Source organism: Mauremys mutica, chromosome 1, assembly GCF_020497125.1.
Source record: "Mauremys mutica isolate MM-2020 ecotype Southern chromosome 1, ASM2049712v1, whole genome shotgun sequence".
Classification (NCBI taxonomy): Eukaryota; Metazoa; Chordata; order Testudines; family Geoemydidae; genus Mauremys; species Mauremys mutica.
The window spans coordinates 126995628-127015077 of NC_059072.1; the positions used below are offsets into that span (position 1 = coordinate 126995628).

A 19450-nucleotide genomic window follows, 5' to 3' on the forward strand; every position below is an offset into this window, starting at 1 on the left:
CAAGGGTACAGCATCCCACAGTGTTGTTATAATCATAACAAAGTCATTTGTATTACAGTGTGCGAGCTTTTACATGATTAGCACATAAACATACTTTCTTAATCTGATCAAATGCTTCTTAGCGGACATTTAGCACCAAAGGATGTTCCTTACAATACCATCAATTTCACTAGTATGCATCAATAGCATTTGACCAGTATTAAAACTGACCTAAGAAATAATAATCATTTTAAAAATTACTTCCTATTGCTGAATAAATTATTCTAAAAGTTAACCCACACATAGCAAATGGCTTGCACATGCAGAACTAAGTTCTTCAAGTTTGGGGGCCAAATTTTCAAATAGATGCCATAAACTCACACCTATAAAGTGTGTATGAACATCCACCTACACAAACACAAGCCCCATTTTTCTGAACAAACTAGATAGTGGTATGCCTATCTAAACCCAAAACAAGAATACAGTATGACCTAAGGTCGTACCACAAACTAGTGAGAAAAGCATGAAAATTCAAAGTTAAGACAAAGTCAGGTGACGCAGTGTGTTAGTGTATCAGATTTTCACCTCTGGAAAATGGAGTTCAAATTTAGCCTTTGGAAATATCTGACAGTTTGATGGTCTCATGTAATTAAGCTATGAACAATGATCCGTGCTATATGACTTTAACATGATTGACAGATTCTGCTGAATTAAAAAAACTCAGAGTGGAATAGAAGGAGATCTTGCAGGGTCAGGACTAAGATGCCTGGTAGATCTACATTGCGAAGATTGCCATGAACTTACTTGGTGACGTGTATGTGTGTGTGTGTGTGAGAGAGAGAGAGAGAAATGAAGGGGGGGAGGGGTAGTTCCCTTTTATGGACATCCAGCCAGCCAGTTAGCTATAAAATCTGTGTTAGTAGTTGTTCTCTACTTGCTTTAACTGTAAAGGGTTAAAAAGTCCATAGGTAAAGCGAAGTGAGTGGGCACCTGACCAAAAGAGCCAATAGGAAGCCTAGAACTTTTTAAAATTGGGAAAAAACTTCCCCTTTGTCTGTTTGCGTTGTTCTCCGGAGAGCAGAGACAGGGCTGGAATTATGCTGTAGGAGCTTGGGCCAGGTATAAAAAATCATCAGATCATACCTAGAAACTACTCATTTGAAACCCCAGATATATAAGTAGATCAGGAAATGTCTAGGAAGATGCGATTAGGTTTATTTATTCTATTTCTTTACACTTGTGGATTCCTCTGTGCTAACCCGAGGTGTTTTTGTTTTGCTTGTAACCTTCAAGCGGGACCTCATGAAAGCTATTCTTGATTCTTAATTTTTGTATTTGCTCTTTTTAAATCTAGCAATAGCCTGAGTTTTCAGATGTATTTTTTTCTTTCTTTTTTTTTTTTTAAATAAAATTTACCTTTTTTAAGAACAGGACTGGAGTTTTGTGTCTTAAGAGGTTTGTGCACATATTGTTTAATTAGCTGGTGGCAACAGCTGGTTTCCTTTGTTATCTTTCCCAGCTCTTCCGGGGGAGCGTGGGGGTGTGTGCGAAAGGGCTTGAGGGTACCCCACAGGAAGGAATTCCCAAATGCGCCTTCCTGGGTTCTTAAAAGGGAGTTTTGCATTTGGGTGGTGGCAGCATCTACCCAGCCAAGGTCAGAGAGAAGCTGTAACCTTGGGAGTTTAATACAAGCCTGGAGTGGCCAGTATTACCGGTAATTTTTAGAATCTTTGTGGGCCCCCACCTTCTGCACTTGAAGTGCCAGAGTGGGGAATCAGCCATGACAGTGTGTTAGCAACTGTGTTTGTAGACACTAATACTGTGTGGAGGGATGGGATCTATTGTCTTGCTGGGATGTCCCCCAAGCATTGTACAGAGTGATTGGGGCAGAGTCTCACCCTGTGAGCAACCTTAGGCTGGGACTGCTGTGAAGAGCCAGCTCCTTAGGGCAGTGGCTGCATGTTCCTACAGCCAACTTCTCTAATTCTCGCTACCCTTGGGAGTTACAAATAGGTGCACGGGGAGCATACAGCATATATTGCTAGGGCAAGAGCTAATTCTGGCAGCAAATTTAATGACGGGGCTACTCAGAAGATCTTTTCCCCCACCTCTCTCAGTGGCTTTTAAAAAGTGGCTGGGTGATTTGTCCAATTGTATTTTTCCTTCCTTCCACTTCCAGTGCTTGCGTCCTCACGAGATGTCTACTCCTCCTGTTCTCCCATCAGCCAAGAGTTTTTATGCTTCTCCCACATTAGCTGTTGTGATCCCCTCTGGCCTAAAACTTGGCTGTTTAGAGGAGGTGGCAGAGGAGGAATTTTCTGTTATTTGATGCAGTGTTCCACCACAACAGATGGGACACTATCAGCTTTCTATCTACTGCGCCTCTTGCCTGATCAGCAAAGCCCAGGCCCTGCTTTCAATCCGAAAGTAGCGGCAAGACTAGAAAACAGAAATAAAAATGAACAAATTGGGGGGCTTACTCCAAAATCTATGATACTTATACGCCGCCCTCCTCCCATTACTTTGGAATAAATTGTATGCTAAATTTCTAATCTAAAGAATCCTTTAAAGCTTATTGTGCACATATTTATCTAGACCGTTTTTAAGTATATTTCGTTTCCCTGACAATCAATAATGTCTCTAAATCACTTTAAAATATATTGGGAAAACCATGGCTTATGATGAAAGTGCTGACACATGGCAGTGCAAATGGACATGCTATAATGAACGTACTTATACTTAATCCTATTTAAAAGTTGTATGTCTAGGTTGAAAGGGGTCCCCTTATCGTTTTATGCCCCATTTTTTCTGCTGAGTTTCATTTAGCATTTCATCCCTTTTAGATATCATTCGAGATGACCATGCACGCACGCTGATTCCCTTAAATGCTTTCCAGCAGAAACCAATGTTCAGAAACTCATAACATTACATTTCATGCCCTTGCCCTTTCCCGCACTTTGCAGACACAGAAGGAAAAACTGCACTGTGCCAGTAATCTCATTTACTCCTATGAGCTTGCCTCCCTAACTCAAGCAGCAGAAGGCTGTCATTATACCCCATCTCACAATCTTTATACATTTCAAAAGAAAAGCTGCTTTTCAAGAGTCAATAAAAAAAAAGGAAGTAGCCATTGGTTACTCTGCCAATAGTGACACTCTCAAGTGAGGTTCTAACATTGGTAACTAAGGTGTGTGTTATTGCTATTGATCTGAAATTCCTATTCTGGAACAGAATCAAAATTTCCACATGTAAAACAAAAACAGACTTTCTATAGTTTTTTTTGACTGGAGAAAAAAATAATTGTAGAACAATTTAATTCTGTTAGAGAAGTGGCAATCATTCACACTAACCAAGGTCCAAAGGTAATTTACATTTTTATATATTCATTTTTAATATTTGTAACTGTTCTTATTCATGCCTGTCAACTATATTTTATTCAAAGGGATGTAAACACTACAATATTCAGTGTATCTCCTGAGTGCTACACGGCCTTGCTATTGCACTGTACATTTTTGACACAATCAGAAATGCAGAATCATAAAACTAAAGTTGTAAGAAACTTTCTACAGTGAAGGCCATTTGGCAAGAGCTCAAACAGAGTGAAGCAAATGCAAGTCCCAAATGTAAGGCAATGTTCCCATTGCTATTCTGGTTACAGCAAACCTCAGCTTAAAATGAAATTGTTCTAGGGAGAAAAATATATAACTATGGGACAAATACTGTTTTGGAAGATCAGAGAGCAGGTGAACACTCCCTGTCAACACAGAACTGAGATCCATGGGGCTGCTCTGAACATGGAAACACAATGGGATTTCGTATGGAAAATGGGCAGGGCCAATCTTCCCTTTGAAGGGGGATGCAGGCAGCCCTGGGGTTACTGCAGCTGCTACAAGTCCTATCAGGAAAGATTCTTCCCTTCTAAGAACCCTAGCTCCTGCCAGAGGTGATCAGTTCACAAGCCCACTACTAAAAGGCTGTTTCTACATTTATGGCAGTGTGTAGAGTGTTTATACCCTGCTAGCATGGGTATAAATAGCAGTTGTAGACAGTGAGACACAGTTTAGGCAAGTAGAGTGCCCTATACACCTGACCCTGCAGGCTCTCTACACAACCAAACAGCGCCTCGCACATCTACACTGCTATTTATAGCAGTGAAGGGATCTGCTGACTCTTTGCTGCTGGAACCTTTCTCTGGTGAAGTGAAAGGCTCCAGCAGCAGGGAAGGGCTCTGGCAGTGGGGAGACAGCAGGGAGCAGCCGGACACTTTCCCTGCTGCCAGAGCCTGTTAATGCTATAGAAGTCAATGATGTTGTACCAGAATAAACAAGGGAAAGATTTAGTTCCCAAGGTGGACTGACATGCTCTTCCATTTGTTAATCAGTGAGTTAACTAAACAGGGTTTGCTGTGTTTCAATATGCTAAGTGATGGGCATTCTCTCCACAGCATTTGGGGTGACGCTCCACAGCCCATAGACTTCAGAGAGTTTAAGCCTTTCCAACATCGCTTTTGTTTTACACATGCCTTGAATTATAGTTTGACTCTTGAAGGATATATCCTCTAGTTCACATTTTATTCTTCTCTCACCCTGGCAAGAGACTCTAAGAGTAGCCTTTGCTGGGATTGTAATGGGTAAGGAGAGGTCAGGGTATGGGAATAAACGTTCCTTATAACCTCGTTTGTGCAGAAAGGAAATTTGTAGCTGCAGACCCCACTGCTCTCCCACTCTTCACATGCACTGACTGCAGGGCCGGTGCAAGGATATTTCACGCCCTAGGCGAAACTTCCACCTTGTGCCCTTCCCCCCCAACCCGTCTGCCCTGAGGTGCCCCCCCTGCGGCAGCTCCCTCACTCCGCCCTGAGGCCCTCCCCCGCAGCAGCTCCCCCTCTCCGCCCTGAGGCGCCCCCTCTTGCGGCAGCTCCCCACCCCCCACCCTCAGGCACCCCCCCCGGCCCAGCTCACCCCTGCTCCGCGCACGAGCACCCCAAGCACGCCATGGCCGCTTCACTTCTCCCCCCTCCCAGGCTTGCGGCGCCTAAGCTGATTGGCGCCGCAAGCCTGGGAGACGAGAGAAGTGAAGCGGCCACGGTGTGCTTGGGGAGGAGGCGGGGCAGAGGTGAGCTGGGGCGGGAAGTTCCCCTGTGTGCCGCTCCCCCCCTTACTTGCTGCAGGCGGCCCTCCCCGCGCTCCCCTGCCCCAGCTCCCTCCGCCTAAATGCCGGCGGTGACTGGGGTGGCCCCCCAAATCCTAGTGTCCTAGGCGACCACCTAGGTCGCCTAAATGGTTGCACCGGTCCTGACTGACTGGGTCCTCACCCTAACCCGGAGTCTGTTGTTTTAGACTTATAAGTACTAAGGGTAATAGCTTACATCCTTATCTCACCAGGTTTAAGGCACAGACTTTGCATTTACTGTTTTCCTCTTATCTGAGGCTTTGTTCATGTCATTTCACCCTGTTTTGATATGCATTTATTGGCATAAGAATTCCCATAATGTGGCTTATTTGGTTTTTGGATGTGAGGATGTTTCTAGTGAATAGGACAGGCTTCTCTCTTGTTCTGCAAACTCTTCCTTAACATCTATGCAGTGTTTCAATTAAATGAGCGCTATGGTAAAACCTAAGACAGACTCCTACCAACTGCCCTGAGAGTACAAGAGACAGCTGGCAGCATGTCAACTCATATACATTTTGTTTCTGCTTGTTCCTCACCTGAACCTTGCTAGGTAGAAGAACCACACTGTCACACCAGAAGGGTAAAACACTTGTAGCCTTCTGAGGAACGGATGTAATTGTGCCTCATGGCACATCTCCCTGTCTCCATTCAGGCTGAACAGGCACACAGAGTAGCCTAGCACCACAACATCTCTGAAGATTCATTATTTTAAAAAACCTGTTTCCTTACACAGGAAAGAAGTGCCATGGAAGACAAACAAACTGGAGGAAATAAAATTAAAACAGAAACAACAGTCATTTAGGGTTTGACCTGCACCGTACTCCCTGCTGTCCAGCTCAGCCCAGGCAGCACTACCCTCCTCCACCACGGTTCTGTTCCCCAAGTCATATTAGCCCTCAGGTGTTATCCTCCCTGCTCCTCATCTCAGCCCAGCCAGCCAGCCCCTCTCCCTGCACTTCAGACCAAGGCACCAGACCAGCTGCTGCAGCGCCCTGCTATGCTCCCTCACTGCTCCCATTCCCCCCACTGTGTCCCCACTCTCCCCAGCAGCACTCCCCAGTTCAGGGCACCCTTCCAACGCCACACGGCTCCTGCAGCATCACCCCTGCCCTGTTCCCCCCGCAGCGTCACCCCTGCCCGCCCCAGCCAGCTGCATTACGCGACCGCCCCCTCCTCTCGTCCCCCAGTCAGAGCCCCCAGTGTGGCTGCAGCCCCTCCCCTGGCCCCGCGCCCCGCCCCGCGGACTCGGCGGAGGCAGCCGGCTGAGCCCGCCGCTGGCAGAGCGCGGCGCAGCGGGGGCCGCCGGCGACTCCTACCTGGGAGCGGGAGCCGAGCTCGGGCGCTCTCCGGGCGGTCACCAGCTTGGCCGTGGTCTGCAGGTTGATGGGGGCGCTCTGCGGGGGCTCCACGCCGGCCGCGCTGCAGCCCAGCCCCCCGTTGAGGTGCGCGGTCACCATCGCGATGGGAGCCTTGGCCGGCAGGACGGAGATGGCCAGGCTCTGGCTCTGGCTCTGGCCGCCGCCGCCGCCGCCGGGCGCTTTGAGAAGCGCCGGGACCCCGCCGCCGCCGCCGCCGGGCTTGGTGTTTCCGCTGCCCCCGCTTCCCACCAGCACCGCCGCGGGGCAGCTCCGCACCGCCAGCTTCTGCCACAGGGGGAAGGAGAGAGAGAAGCGCGAGCGTCACCACCGGCCTTGCCCCCGCAGCGGCACAATCCCCGGCCCCGCGGCCCCCGCCCGGCACGGGGCGCAGAGGAGCCGGGGGGCGCCCTGGCACCGCCGCGAGCGCCTGCAACATCTGCAGCCAGCCCGGCTCTGCCCCCTCCCTACGGAGCCCTGACCCGGAGCAGCCCCTGCCTGCCGCTGCTGCCTGCTCCAGCCGGGGGCGCCCCACCGAGAGCCTCGCTGCATGTGCCTTGTCATGCTCCCGGAGCCGGGCTGTGCACCGGGAGAGAACAGAGACCCAGAGCCAGCGAGTACCGGCGCTAGCATTGCCTAAACTGGATGAACGAGAGCCGGCCAGATCTGTAGTATCATTTTCTCCACCCTCACCAGGTTGCTGTTAACAGCGCACTGGCTTAGTGTAGCTTTTTAGTTGTCTGGTCAATTTCTTTGCCGGTTAAAGTGGATTTTTAGGGGTGGGTTGGTTTGTTTTGGGGAGGAGGGGAGGGAGTTGATTAATTCCTCCTGAATCACCTTCTGAAGGGGTTTTGGTTGTGTGGTTCGACAGCACCGAGCACAAGGTCCGTGATTAGGGGTTACATCACTACAAGTGATAAATAATAATTGATAAAGGGATTTCAGAGCACGCTAGCCAGTATTTTCAACCTGTCATCTTTCATTAGACTGCAAACCACATTACAGCTTCCAGTCTCACCCTACACTTTTTAGTTTCCCAGTTCTTCAGATTTTCCTTTTCCATGTGTTGTCACCTCCTTTTTTTAAACTTGCATTTTCTTTAAGATTTTTTTTTAAATAAACAGCATTACTTTTCAGGCTATTGGGGTCAGGCATTCTAGTGAAAGCCAGAAAACCTGTTACTAATTACGGCATATAAAAATGTCACATTTGTGAAAAAGTATTAATATTGTTGAGAACTTATAAATACAGTAGCTATTTTATTTTGGATCAGGTGTTCTTCTACTATTCCATGTTATGCTGACATACTCATGCCTTTATAGTTGCCAAAGTACTGGATACAAGAGACTTGTGTCAAACCTGTTTTTATCTTTATCTCATTTTAGCTGCATTAAATATCTCCTTGTATTATGTATCACTCATATTCAGAGTAAGATACAGCTTTCTGAGTAAGATTTCAGCTTTGCAGTAATATTGTTTCATTTTATATCATCTGTGACATATCATTAAAAGCTCATAATGGAGACCAGGGGCAAAATTCTGCTCTCAGTTACAACAGTATAAATCTGTTACTTAGAAATAAATAGAGGTTGAACTGAATTCAGTCCACAGGTGCCTCTGTACTGTGTGCCATTTACTTTAATGGGGCCAGGATTTCCAATGGTGTAAGTGAGAGCAGAATACGTCCCGTGCATCTATATTTTACTTTTGTCATATTTTATAACTGGATTTTAATATCTGCCCTAAGAAGTTCCCAATATTTAGATTGCCAGGATGGGAAACTTCACATCACAGAAATGTACAAATATGCTGTACTGCTACACACTTTCACTATAAGCATAAAGACCTTCATTGTTTTCCTCATATAACATTTAAAAAGGTACCAAAATACTTTAAATTTTCTCCAATTCAACAGAACAAGCAAAACTGAAGATATGCAGTACTTATAACAACAGTGGAAACAAAAGCAAGTTAAGAAGCAGGAAGGATACTTTCCTTACACAGTTTAATACCCAATAATTGCTTTTCATCTTGCTGCAAAGGGGAAAAATAGAGACAATACAAAGCAGAAATTGTGTACAATTAAATTTTTTTAGTTGTTTCTTCACTCACATTAATATCTGCCTTATTTTCCATGGTGATCCATATTAGAGAGATATATTAATAATAGTTTTTTGTGACACTATTTTCATAATAAACTGATGAAAATGCCTATTTGTATATATGCACCAGAAATAGCTGAAACATGATTAGTTTTGTTGTTTGTTTTAAATTCTAACTCAAAGCAAACATTAAGTGGTTTTTATGGTTGACCCCTCTGTATTTTTCCTTGTTAAAGGGATATTTGTATTCCCCTTTAAGGATAAGTTTTTACTTTCATCCTTAAAAAAGGTAAATGCAAGGAAGAATGTTGCCACTATCATAAACCTGAAATAACCACCCAACTTATTCCAAAAACTTCTTCTGAGTGGACAAAACAATACTTCTTATGATGTATATATTGAAATTATTTGTTTAAAAGGGTATGAATTTTAGAAGCTAGATGTGGAAACGTATCTGAGTGGTAGATATTGAAGATTAGTTTCAGAAAGCTAAACTCACCTGTTTGGAAGAGGTGACATTTTTCATTTGTGTCTGATTGAATTGTTCCATGAAAATGCATCTACTAACCACACCAAAACATCTCACTTAGTAAGATTCTTTTGGTGAGAGAATAGAAACTATGTGGTTTTTCTTTTTTAAAGACCTTTTTTTAATGTTATACCCCAGAAAGTGCTGATGAAGGCATCTTGGCAGAAACAATAGAGTGTAGTATGAGAGGTTAAAAAAATACCCAACAAAACCTACATCTGCTGTATTATATTTCTGCCAAATTAATTAAAAGAATATTCTTGTTTCTAAAAGAGACAAAATCTGAATTTTGGGAATCAGTCTGCATAACATATTCTCTGACACTTTTGGAATGATGAATAATAAGAATCTAAGCATGCTTTGGGCGTAACAGTCAAAAACATGTGCTGTCATAATAGGGGAGCCAAAAAAAAATATTGGCTCTAAATGCTGGAAAGCAGCACACTGCTTCTCATCTACAGCATATCAGTCCTCACAATACACCAATTTTGAAGCAGCGCCTTTTCAATAGCAGCACAACTTTCATTTTCACTGCAGGATGCCACAGGCAAACTGGAGTTTGAGATATGTATGCCAGTCACAAGCAAACACACTTCAGTGTGCTGGAAAGCTGCTGCTTGTTTATGATTTTCTATATTCTACATGGCAGATTCCTCTTCTTAGATTTCAACTGTACAAAGCAGTGCTTTTATTTTTTTCTCAAATGTATCAAAATAGCTTTACCCTTTATGTTTATTTTTAAATGCAAAAAACTGTGTGTTCCACAGAGGTCTCTGCTCATAAAGGTTTGTAGGATGTGGGGGAAACAGGGATGCAACAGTTTCTCTAATTCCAGGACATTTGGAATAAGTGAGGCTCCTACCAGCTACTCAGATGCTACCTTGTATAATTATTAAACAGATTGCTGAGTTTCATATTAAAGAAAAGGGAATAGGGGAGAGAGATGGATTTGAAGAATGCTTCTTTCAGAAGCCACAGGCAAAGCAAATAGCTATTGTGTCTCAGTACAGATGCTGGAACATACATGCACTGACACCCACATTGGGGAGTTGATATTACCATTCACTGTAAGTTAAGGTTTCCATTTCTCCACTTCTACTCTTCTGCAGTTTACATCATTTTTTGGTAACCTTACAAGGTCCGATGTGCCTTGCATAGCAATAGTAATCCACACATGTACTTATGTAGATTGTTAAATGAGAATGATCACGTTCTAAAACAATTTTATACTCTGCTACTGATTAACTTCCCCCGTGGCAGTGACTTTAAACTGATACAAGCCTGCCAACAAACCTTCATGTTCCAAACTAAGATATGTGACCTGTTTAAAAGGGACTTAGAATTCACTGCCCATTGCTGTCTATATCGTAACCACTTCTGCCTTAGACATAGACTTTATTCCAGTAATCCTTCCAGAATGATACTGTCTGACTGCACTTTTGCTTTGAAAAATTGCAATTGTTTCCAGAGCAACATCTATTATTTTCCTGAGCTGGCCTAGAAGGAAATATGTTCTGTATGAGAGTTTGTCAAGCTCTCTCAGAAGAATGGTAACCTATTATAAAACCAAAGCAAAGGCCTACCAATTAATAATTTAACATTTGTCACAAACCTAAGGCACTGCATGTGAGATAGCTGAATAGAGATTCCCTCAGAGAGGAGGGTCTTGACCTCTGTTAATTTACTCAGTTCTTACAATAAAACTCAGTTGAACGATTGACTCTTTAGTATTCTAACAGTGACAGACCACAATTCTTATTCTGGCAATAACCACAGTATATGGGATGTTTCAAGATTTGTGGTTTTGGTAACTATGAATTTTTATATGCTTTTCAATGTGTTTCCAGTTGCCATTTTTGATACCCAGCTGTGAGCAATGACCTTTATTCATTTGGGCCTTCATCCTGCAAACACGATCCTACATAACTTTACGCAAAGAAGTAGCCCTAGAGAAGTGAATAGGGCTACTCCCATGAAGAGATGTATACACCTATGCAAGTATTTGCAGGACTAGAGCCTTAGGTGGGATCAATGATGTGCTATCAGTATTTCAATAAAGGGTTCCCATGAAAATACCCTCTTTGCCTGTGGACAATCCCAAATACCACGGTTGCTCTCCTCACAGAGTGGAAGGGTGAGGAACTGAAGAACCTGTTTGGTTTCCCATTATTAAAAATGCTCTGTCATATCCATAACTTTGATGGGAACATTTTACACTCTGTTCCTGAACAACAGTTTATTGATAATAGAGCACTATGTCCAATCTCTGTAATTTGAACTGGAGCAATGGCATTTGTAGGTGAGTCTGGGACAGCCTCCTTCCCATTTTATTTTTTAAACAACCTGCCATTTTGGTGCAATCTGGTTCATTCCAAAGGGGGGGGATTGCACTACAGAAATATTTTTAATGAACCTCAAGGATAGGTCATCACTAGGAGGGATGATTTAAGAGCATCCAGAGAGTGGGGATGAACTCCATCAGAGGCAGGAGATCATCCAGCCTTCCCTTTAATTTGGTGTTGCAATTTTACCAAGTGGCTCCAGGGAGCCCACTCCAGCACATTGCCACTGAGGAGTTAACACTCTTTCTGCTTGCTTATCCACAAAGCAAGAGCCAATCGCAGCCCTCTCAAGTGTGCCATGATAGAGACTGAAGAGCATAAGGGAGATAAATATGAGGCAGAAAGAACTATGGATAGAAAGGTAGATACTTAGGAAAGCAGTAGTGACTTCACTGCTGCTTGGAATTGTCTCCTGGCTTCTAGTATTTATCAGCAGGAAAAAGAAAAATCTGATGAGAACTTGAATATAGATTAAACAAACATCCTGACAGAACTGTCATAGGGTATGGAAAGCATGAATAGACTTTTAGAGCGATGATAGATCCTTGGTCAAACAAGAACTGTCCTTTGGAGAAAACAGATCAGGAAGGTACAAAGGAAGGAAGGTTTGTGTGTTGAAGAACAAAGTATGGTAGCTACTAAAAAAAAGGCTTCTTTTGTGTGTTGTTTTCTCCCCCTCCCCCTTTTTTTTGACAACTTACTGCCTGCCTGTCATTAGAAATAAGAATCCATTCATTTTTTTCTATCAGATCTCTGCTAATTAGCCATCGCTGCAGCAGGGCACAAGGATTTACATTCAAAGCAAAGACCCATTCTAATCAAAACTGTAGCAAACTGGGGTTTTGTTTGACGTTAACCTGAAAGTCAGTTATTGTACCACTGATGTACATACCATATTACCAGCTGAGTGCTTTCAGCATCCCTCTATCAGTGTGAAATATTTAATCGGCACAAGGATCCAATCAGCACAGTAGAGGGGAATCTAGTGTGTGCATTAATTTACTTTCAGATGAAAAGCAGTAAAGCAGGTCAGAAACATATAACCTTCCTTCCCCAAACACAGAACACCAGAAGAATTTGGGGGTGGGGAAGGGAATGGAAGCCACTCTATGTGATTCCAGATTGGAAATTTAGAAGGAAATTAGCCATTCCTACCAAAGGATGACAAATGCTGCCTGGCGTAGAGAAGGGACTCCCCCCACAAAAATAATTGATTAATTAAAATGGCTTACTATTTCTGAGTCTTCTCTTCTTAAACTAAAAAGGTTGTAAAACCTTTTTTTCCAGCATGTCTTTAATTAAGAGAGACAACAAACACCCAACAAATAATGAATGAGCCTTTGTATTTAGGTATAATGGCTCTCTATGCTCTGACTAACTCTGATCTGTGTTAAGATACTCTCCAGTAAAGCTCTTCATTATGAATAAAAGTCTGTTTTATAAGTATTACCAAGCACTTTTACACATCAGCGGTTTTTATATATTGCAGAAGTACATTGCCATGTACAGAAACTAAATGTCGTACACTACCAAATTTACTTTTAATCTCTCAATGAGAAAGACATTTCTCAGATTTTTTAAATGTAGCACCTAATCTGTGTGAAACCCATTGAAAACATCAATAAAGAAAAAGAAGTCATTAATGATAATTTCTAATGTAAACTTTAAATGAATGAACCTAATGCTGTTGCAAATGAAACCTAAGTGCAAAGGCACTGTAATGGGTAATAATTAAAATCACCAGAAAAACTAGCCCTTATGTCAACCTGATACGACTAAAACTCTCAAAATGGCTAGTTTCCAGCAAAGATTGGTAATGAAGAATTAGCAGATCTACGTGAAGAGATAATTTTCAATAGTGGTAAATATTCTAATAACAGTAACAGTGGGATTGTAAAAGCATAAATTCACTTAAATGCAATTATCCTTTAATTTCTATAACCATTACACAGCCTGCTGGGTAAAAAATAAAATAAAAATGTACTTCCCACTGTATTGCTAACTGGCAATCCACTCATCAAAGCTTCGAATTATCTGCTTAGTGACTTGTAAAAAGCACTTTTTAACAAATGAGGAGTAGGGGGGATGAGGATGATATTTAATGAGAAACGTCAAACTCATATTATGGAACGTTCTAGAAGAATCTCTGCATTTTAGAGGGGAGGAGGAGGGGCAGCTGGATTTTTTTTTTAATAACCTCACAAATAATCCCTCCTCCTTTCTCTCAAACCATGTCAATGATCAAGGAAATGAGAACAAGGCGCTTGATTCACAGCTGACTCTCTGTTCTTGTTACATCAGATCAAGAAAGAGCAATCTAACAGGGGCGCCTATTTCTGCAGGGGAAACAAATCTACAAGCTGGCATTTTGTCTCTTAGTCCTATTAATTACCTATCTTTTGCTCTCAGAAACAGACCTTTTGTAACTTGCAATCCAGGCTAACCAAAATATTATATATCTACACTCACAAACATATGTATTTAAAGCCTATACTAAAAAACGTCATTGTGGGTGATGTACTGATTTGGATTTTATTTGATGAACAGATCACTATTCTTTCCCTTAATCCCAGCAAAAACTCTTTAGTACAGTGAAAATATTAAGATAAGGCCTGATCTAAAGCCCATTGATGCTAATAACCACCTTTCAGTTGACTTCAGAGGTTGGATCAGGCCCACAGTGAAGACCAGTGAGACATGCTATATCTAGTGTGCAAATCTATGAAATGCTTTAAAATATTTCCTTCTTTTAAGCCCTAATTTACAGAAAAGCAAACTTTAGCTTGATCTCATTAATATACATCTGCAGTACATACAGGCATTCTCCCTCAACAGACTCTGTGGTGTTTTAAATTGCTCCCCACTGGGTAACATGGGTCCTCTGGTAACCTAAAGCTGTAGTCCTACATACGATTAGCAGCTCAGGAAATTTACATACTTTTGCTGTTGCCAGCTTCATAGCTTTCCATGATTTACCATGCCCCAGCGTTCGTGAGGATTGCGTTTATTTGTCTTATTTAATCATGTCTTTTTTAAACCAAACAAAACAAAACTGGAGTGTACACCATTTAAACATTCATGTGCTTCTCATTTAAGTTTTGAAAAAACAAAAGGCATCATGATTGAAGGGCATAAGCATACACCACAGCATATGGAGCCACAGTAAGTGCCCCAGAACTAGCTGAATGTTTCTATTGTCTGAAAGACTTGTTCATTACAGCTACAAGATGCAATGCAGATATTTGCATTTTTTAAGAGGTGCAGCTCATGGCTTTTAGATAAATCATGGAATCCAGAGCCTTTCTAAATGGCATCAAAGCCCACATTTCTTGATATCCTAACTTCCTTTGTTTCTGTAGACATGCAGCCTTTGCCTCGCTGAGTATTTTAATGTCTGAATTTCATTAAAGTTTGCATCCTTATGTTTCCAACCCAAGATATGAGCTCACAGGCTTGTGCATTTTACTTACAAACGCCCTATCCTCTATTATCAAGCAGGGTAAACAGGGATGTTGCTGCATGTGATTTAAAAATAATAATAAATTACAGTAATTTATTAAATCTAATTTTAAATATGCTCCTAACTGATCCACTTCCCCCAAGACCTTCAGACCTTTTTAAAAATAAACAATAATTTCTAAAATCTAATTTCAGATATGCTATCTATTGAATCTCTTTTCCCCCTAAGACCTGATCATCCTTCTCTGATCCTTTCCTCCCCCCACAAAATTGAATTTGTGAATGCATATCTTCATTGCTATAGCATAAAGGTTTGACAACACAATAAACCAAGCAAACGCTCTTTTCAGCTACTACAGAATCTTCCTGAAATGAACAAATGTAGTGAACAGCTATTGGCCTCCCAGGGGATCAAAACATCAGTTCCTTGGTATATATATATATAAAGAAGGGAGAAGTTAAATGGTAGTGTTTCCCCCAAAGGAAGGCACAGCTTTAGTTGTGAACTATTCCCATCAGAAATACTGGATAAGTTACAAAGAAAACAGAAAGCTGCCTCATTCCCAAACCCCCAAAACACATATAGACAGTTCCCCAGGACTCCTGCAAGCACATTGTATTCCAAGAGCTCCAGCATTTATGGTTACAATATGTTAGGGTGAAAGAATGACCGTTTTCTAACTTCAGGCATATTTGCATTTTAGTCATGATGCTGCTCCAATCAGCATTACAAACCACTTTCCAACTCTCCAAAGTATGGCTTTGATGAAAACAAGAGGGGGTGGGGGTTGGGAGACCCAAACAAAAACACTTTAGCCCAAACTGGGTGCCTAAAGTTAGGTTCCTAAATCCACAACCAGGCACCTAAATCAGTGACTTCAGGGATCACTGCCCGCTGTCACAATTCAGAGCAGCAGAACCCACTGTAAAGTTAACTGGAAATAGGGCAGATGCACCATGATAATCCGGGAGTTCCACCCAGCTTGCGCTGAGAGGACCTCAGTGCAGAAAAGCTCCTGAGCCATAGATCCTGCTGCAAAACTTAGAGAGCGCTCTCTTCAGAGATCAGGACTGGAATCAGGTCCTTCTACACCATCTCTGAGAGTAGATTCTTTTGCAACCTTGGGCAAGTCACTTTACCTCTCTACCTCAATTTCCCAATCTGTAAAATGGGGATAATAATAGGTTACGACCTCACAAAGGTATTGTGAGGCTTAATGAGGTCACATGACTCTGTCTCGGACATCTGGATTATGACTGGCAATCCAAAGGTATGGTATTATCTTGCTGTTTCTCTAATCTCTCTTGCTAATCTTATTTAATATCATAAAGCAGAGGAAATCTGCGATACTTTTGTGGAGATAAGGATCAGAGATTACAGCCCCATGTTTTCCTTTGATTCTGAGAGTGCAGATCTGGCCAGAGAACACAGAGAATGAGAGGAAGGGTGCTCCTCCTTCCTTCCACATGAAAGCTCATCTGTGCTGGCTCCCCAGGGACCCACCATCATGGGAAGAAAGGGGGTGGAGTGCTAAATCTGACAGATTTTCCCCCAAACCAAGGTTACACTATATTACAATAATTTATGATGCGACTTCTACCATGCAAGGAAAGTCCCGAATAGTGTTGCCATGCGTCCAGTTTTCGACCGGAACATCTAGTCGAAAAGGAACCTTGGTGGCTCCAGTCAGCACAGCCAGCAGGGCAGGCAGCCTCCGTGCGGGTCCTGGAAGCAGTCGGCATGCCCTCCGGCTCCTAGGTGCAGGGGTGGACATGGGGACTCTGCACGCTGCCCCCACCCTGGGCTGCAGGGGTGGCGCCTGCAGACGGGGCCAGTGCACAGAGCCCTCACTGCCCCTGCACCTAGGAGCCGGAGGGACATGTCGCCTCTTCCCAGGAGCCGCCTGACATATGTGCCGCCCAGAGTTCGCACCCCAATCCCCCTCCCACCACCAAACTCCCTCCCAGAGTCTGCACCCTGCACCCCCTGCACCCCAACCTTCTGCCCCAGCCCTGAGTCCCCTCCCACACGCCAAACCCCTCAGCCCCAGCCCGGATCCCCTTCCTGCACCCTAAACCCCTCATCCCTGGCCCCACCCCAGAGCCCACACCCCTAACCCAGAGCCCTCACCCTCTCCCGCACCCCAACCCTCTGCCCCAGTCTGGTGAAAATTTGCAAGTGAGCGATGGTGGGGGAGAGGGAGCGACGGGGTTGGGGAAAATGGAGTGAGCCGGGACCTCAGAGGAGGCACAGGGCAAGCGTGTTTGGTTTTCTGCATCAGAAAGTTGGCAACGCTAGCCCTGGATGGTTATGGAAGCCCTTGGCAGGACTAAATTAGAAGGGCTACCCAGCAGCAGAGAGACAACCATCACAGAGAACCCCTTAGTCACCAGCAGAGACTGTAGTAGAATACAGGACTGCTCCTGAGCATTTCCTCCATCTAGACCTAGCAAGGAGATTATGAGTAGGGCCCTACCAAATTCACAGCCATGAAAAATGCATCATGGACCGTAAAATCGGGTCTCCCCCCACCCCCTCCCCGAAATCTGATCTTTTGTATGTTTTACACTGTACTATATACATTTCTTGGGGAAGACCAGCATTTCTCAAATTGGGGGTCCTGACTCAAAAGGGAGTTGCAGGGGGGGTTGCAAGGTTTTTTTAGAGGGGTTGCAGTATTACCACCCTTACTTCTGCGCTGCCTTCAGAGCTGGGTGGCCAGAGAGCAGCAGCTGTTGGCTGGGCACCCAGCTCTGAAGGCAGTGCCCCAGCAGCAGTTATGCAGAAGTACAGGTGGCAATACCATACCATGCCATCTTTACTTCTGTGCTGCTGCTGGCGGCGGCTCTGCCTTCAGAGCTGGGCTCCCAGCCAGCAGCCACCGCTCTCCAGCTGCTCAGCTCTGAAGGCAGTGCCGCCATCAGCAGCAGTGTAGAAGTAGGGGTAGTAGGGGGTGTTGCAGTACTGCTACCCTTACTTCTGCGCTGCTGCTGACAGTGGCTCTGCCTTCAGAGCTGGGTTCCTGGTCAGCAGCCGCCGCTCTCCAGATGCCCAGCTCTGAAGCCCCTACAATAACCTTTGAAGCCCCCCACAACTCCTTTTTGGGTCAGAGCCCCTACAATTACAACACTATGAAATTTCAGATTTAAATAGCCAAAACCATGAACTTTATTATTTTAAAATTTCTATGAGTGTGAAATTGACCAAAATGGACCATGAATTTGGAAGGGCCATAATTATGAGTTTTCCTCTGGGATACAGAGGTTGACACAGACATTTGTTTAGATATCTCTGTAGCATCTATCATTGTAGGTTCTGAACATCTCACAGACTTTAATGTATTTATCCTAATAACACCAGTTAGGTAGGAAAGTGCTATTATCTCCAGTTACCAGATGAGGAACTGGTGCACAGAGACTTTTCCAAGTCTGAAGAGAGTCAGTGACAGAGCTGGTAACTGAATCCACATCTCCTTAATCCCAGGCCAGGGCCTTAGTCATCAGATCACCCCTCATCTTTCTTCCTTACATTAGTTACCTTCTCACTGGATTGCTGCAATGTGTTTGATCTGGGGCTATACATGATGAACACTGGGAAATTTTGGATAGTGCAAAAGACAACTGCGCTGCTTATTTGACCTAGTGACTAAGTTTGAAGAAAGGATACAACAGAACTGCAGGCTGTGCAATAACAGTGAGCCCAAGCCTACTCTCAGAGAAGCCAACAGGAGATGTGTGATGCCCAGCACATCTAAAAATCAGGCCCAAGGTGTTTCAAAGCTGGATGATCAAAAAATCAAGGACAATCAAAATCAGGGGCTACTTTTGAAAATTTGATAGAAAGTCAGGCCTACAAAACTCAGGAGCTCCTTGTTCTCAGTCCTGTGTTCAGACCACTAGATGACACTCCTCTTTTTATGCCCCAAGCACATAAAATAAAGTTAGGGGTTTTGTTTTGTTTTAATTTAATACCATGGACATGGACAGTTGAGAAAGGAAACTCAGAAAAACTGATTGGGGGGGGTGGGGTTTGAGAAGAGAGAGAGTGACAATGAGCAAGCCAAATTTGAAATTCTAGAAGCTGAACATTTTTTTAGTCTACGAATCACAAATAATAATAATACCACTTGATTAGACATAGAAGATTAATTGATCACAGATACAGCAGAATGTGCACAGAATATTTTATTAAATGAGAGTTAAGAGGAAGGACAGAGTACAATCAACTGGTCGGAATTAGTTAATTCTAAAAATAAATTAACAAATGTTGGAAAAGTAAGATATATTTAAGAAACAAAGGGGATAATATATTTTCATTCCAATTTATGTTAATGAAAGTGGATGTATTTAAAGCAAAATAAAGGTAAGGAACAATATCGACGTTGGAAAAGTACATTTCAAAGCAACAAAGGAGCTGGCTATTGGGAGAGAATGTAGATTCTAATACGAAATTAAAGCACTTGAAAAGCGTTGTTATGGGGCCAAAAAGAGTAATGAGCAGTAACTAATGCA

The 19450-nt window shown here is 43.3% G+C and overlaps 1 protein-coding gene across 7 annotated transcripts in view; it reads right to left on the bottom strand.

Moving 5' to 3' along the window:
* Window positions 1-19450, bottom strand: part of PHF21B (PHD finger protein 21B) — a 238301-nt gene that overhangs the window by 76406 nt on the left and 142445 nt on the right. For 5 of the 7 annotated variants that reach the window (XM_044995035.1, XM_044995026.1, XM_044995015.1 and 2 more), the window contains one exon: window positions 6468-6794. The exons of the other annotated variants lie outside the window; for them this stretch is intronic. In XM_044995035.1, the coding sequence (XP_044850970.1) occupies window positions 6468-6794 (327 nt within the window). The remainder of the gene's footprint in view (window positions 1-6467; window positions 6795-19450) is intronic. 7 annotated transcript variants of the gene reach the window in all.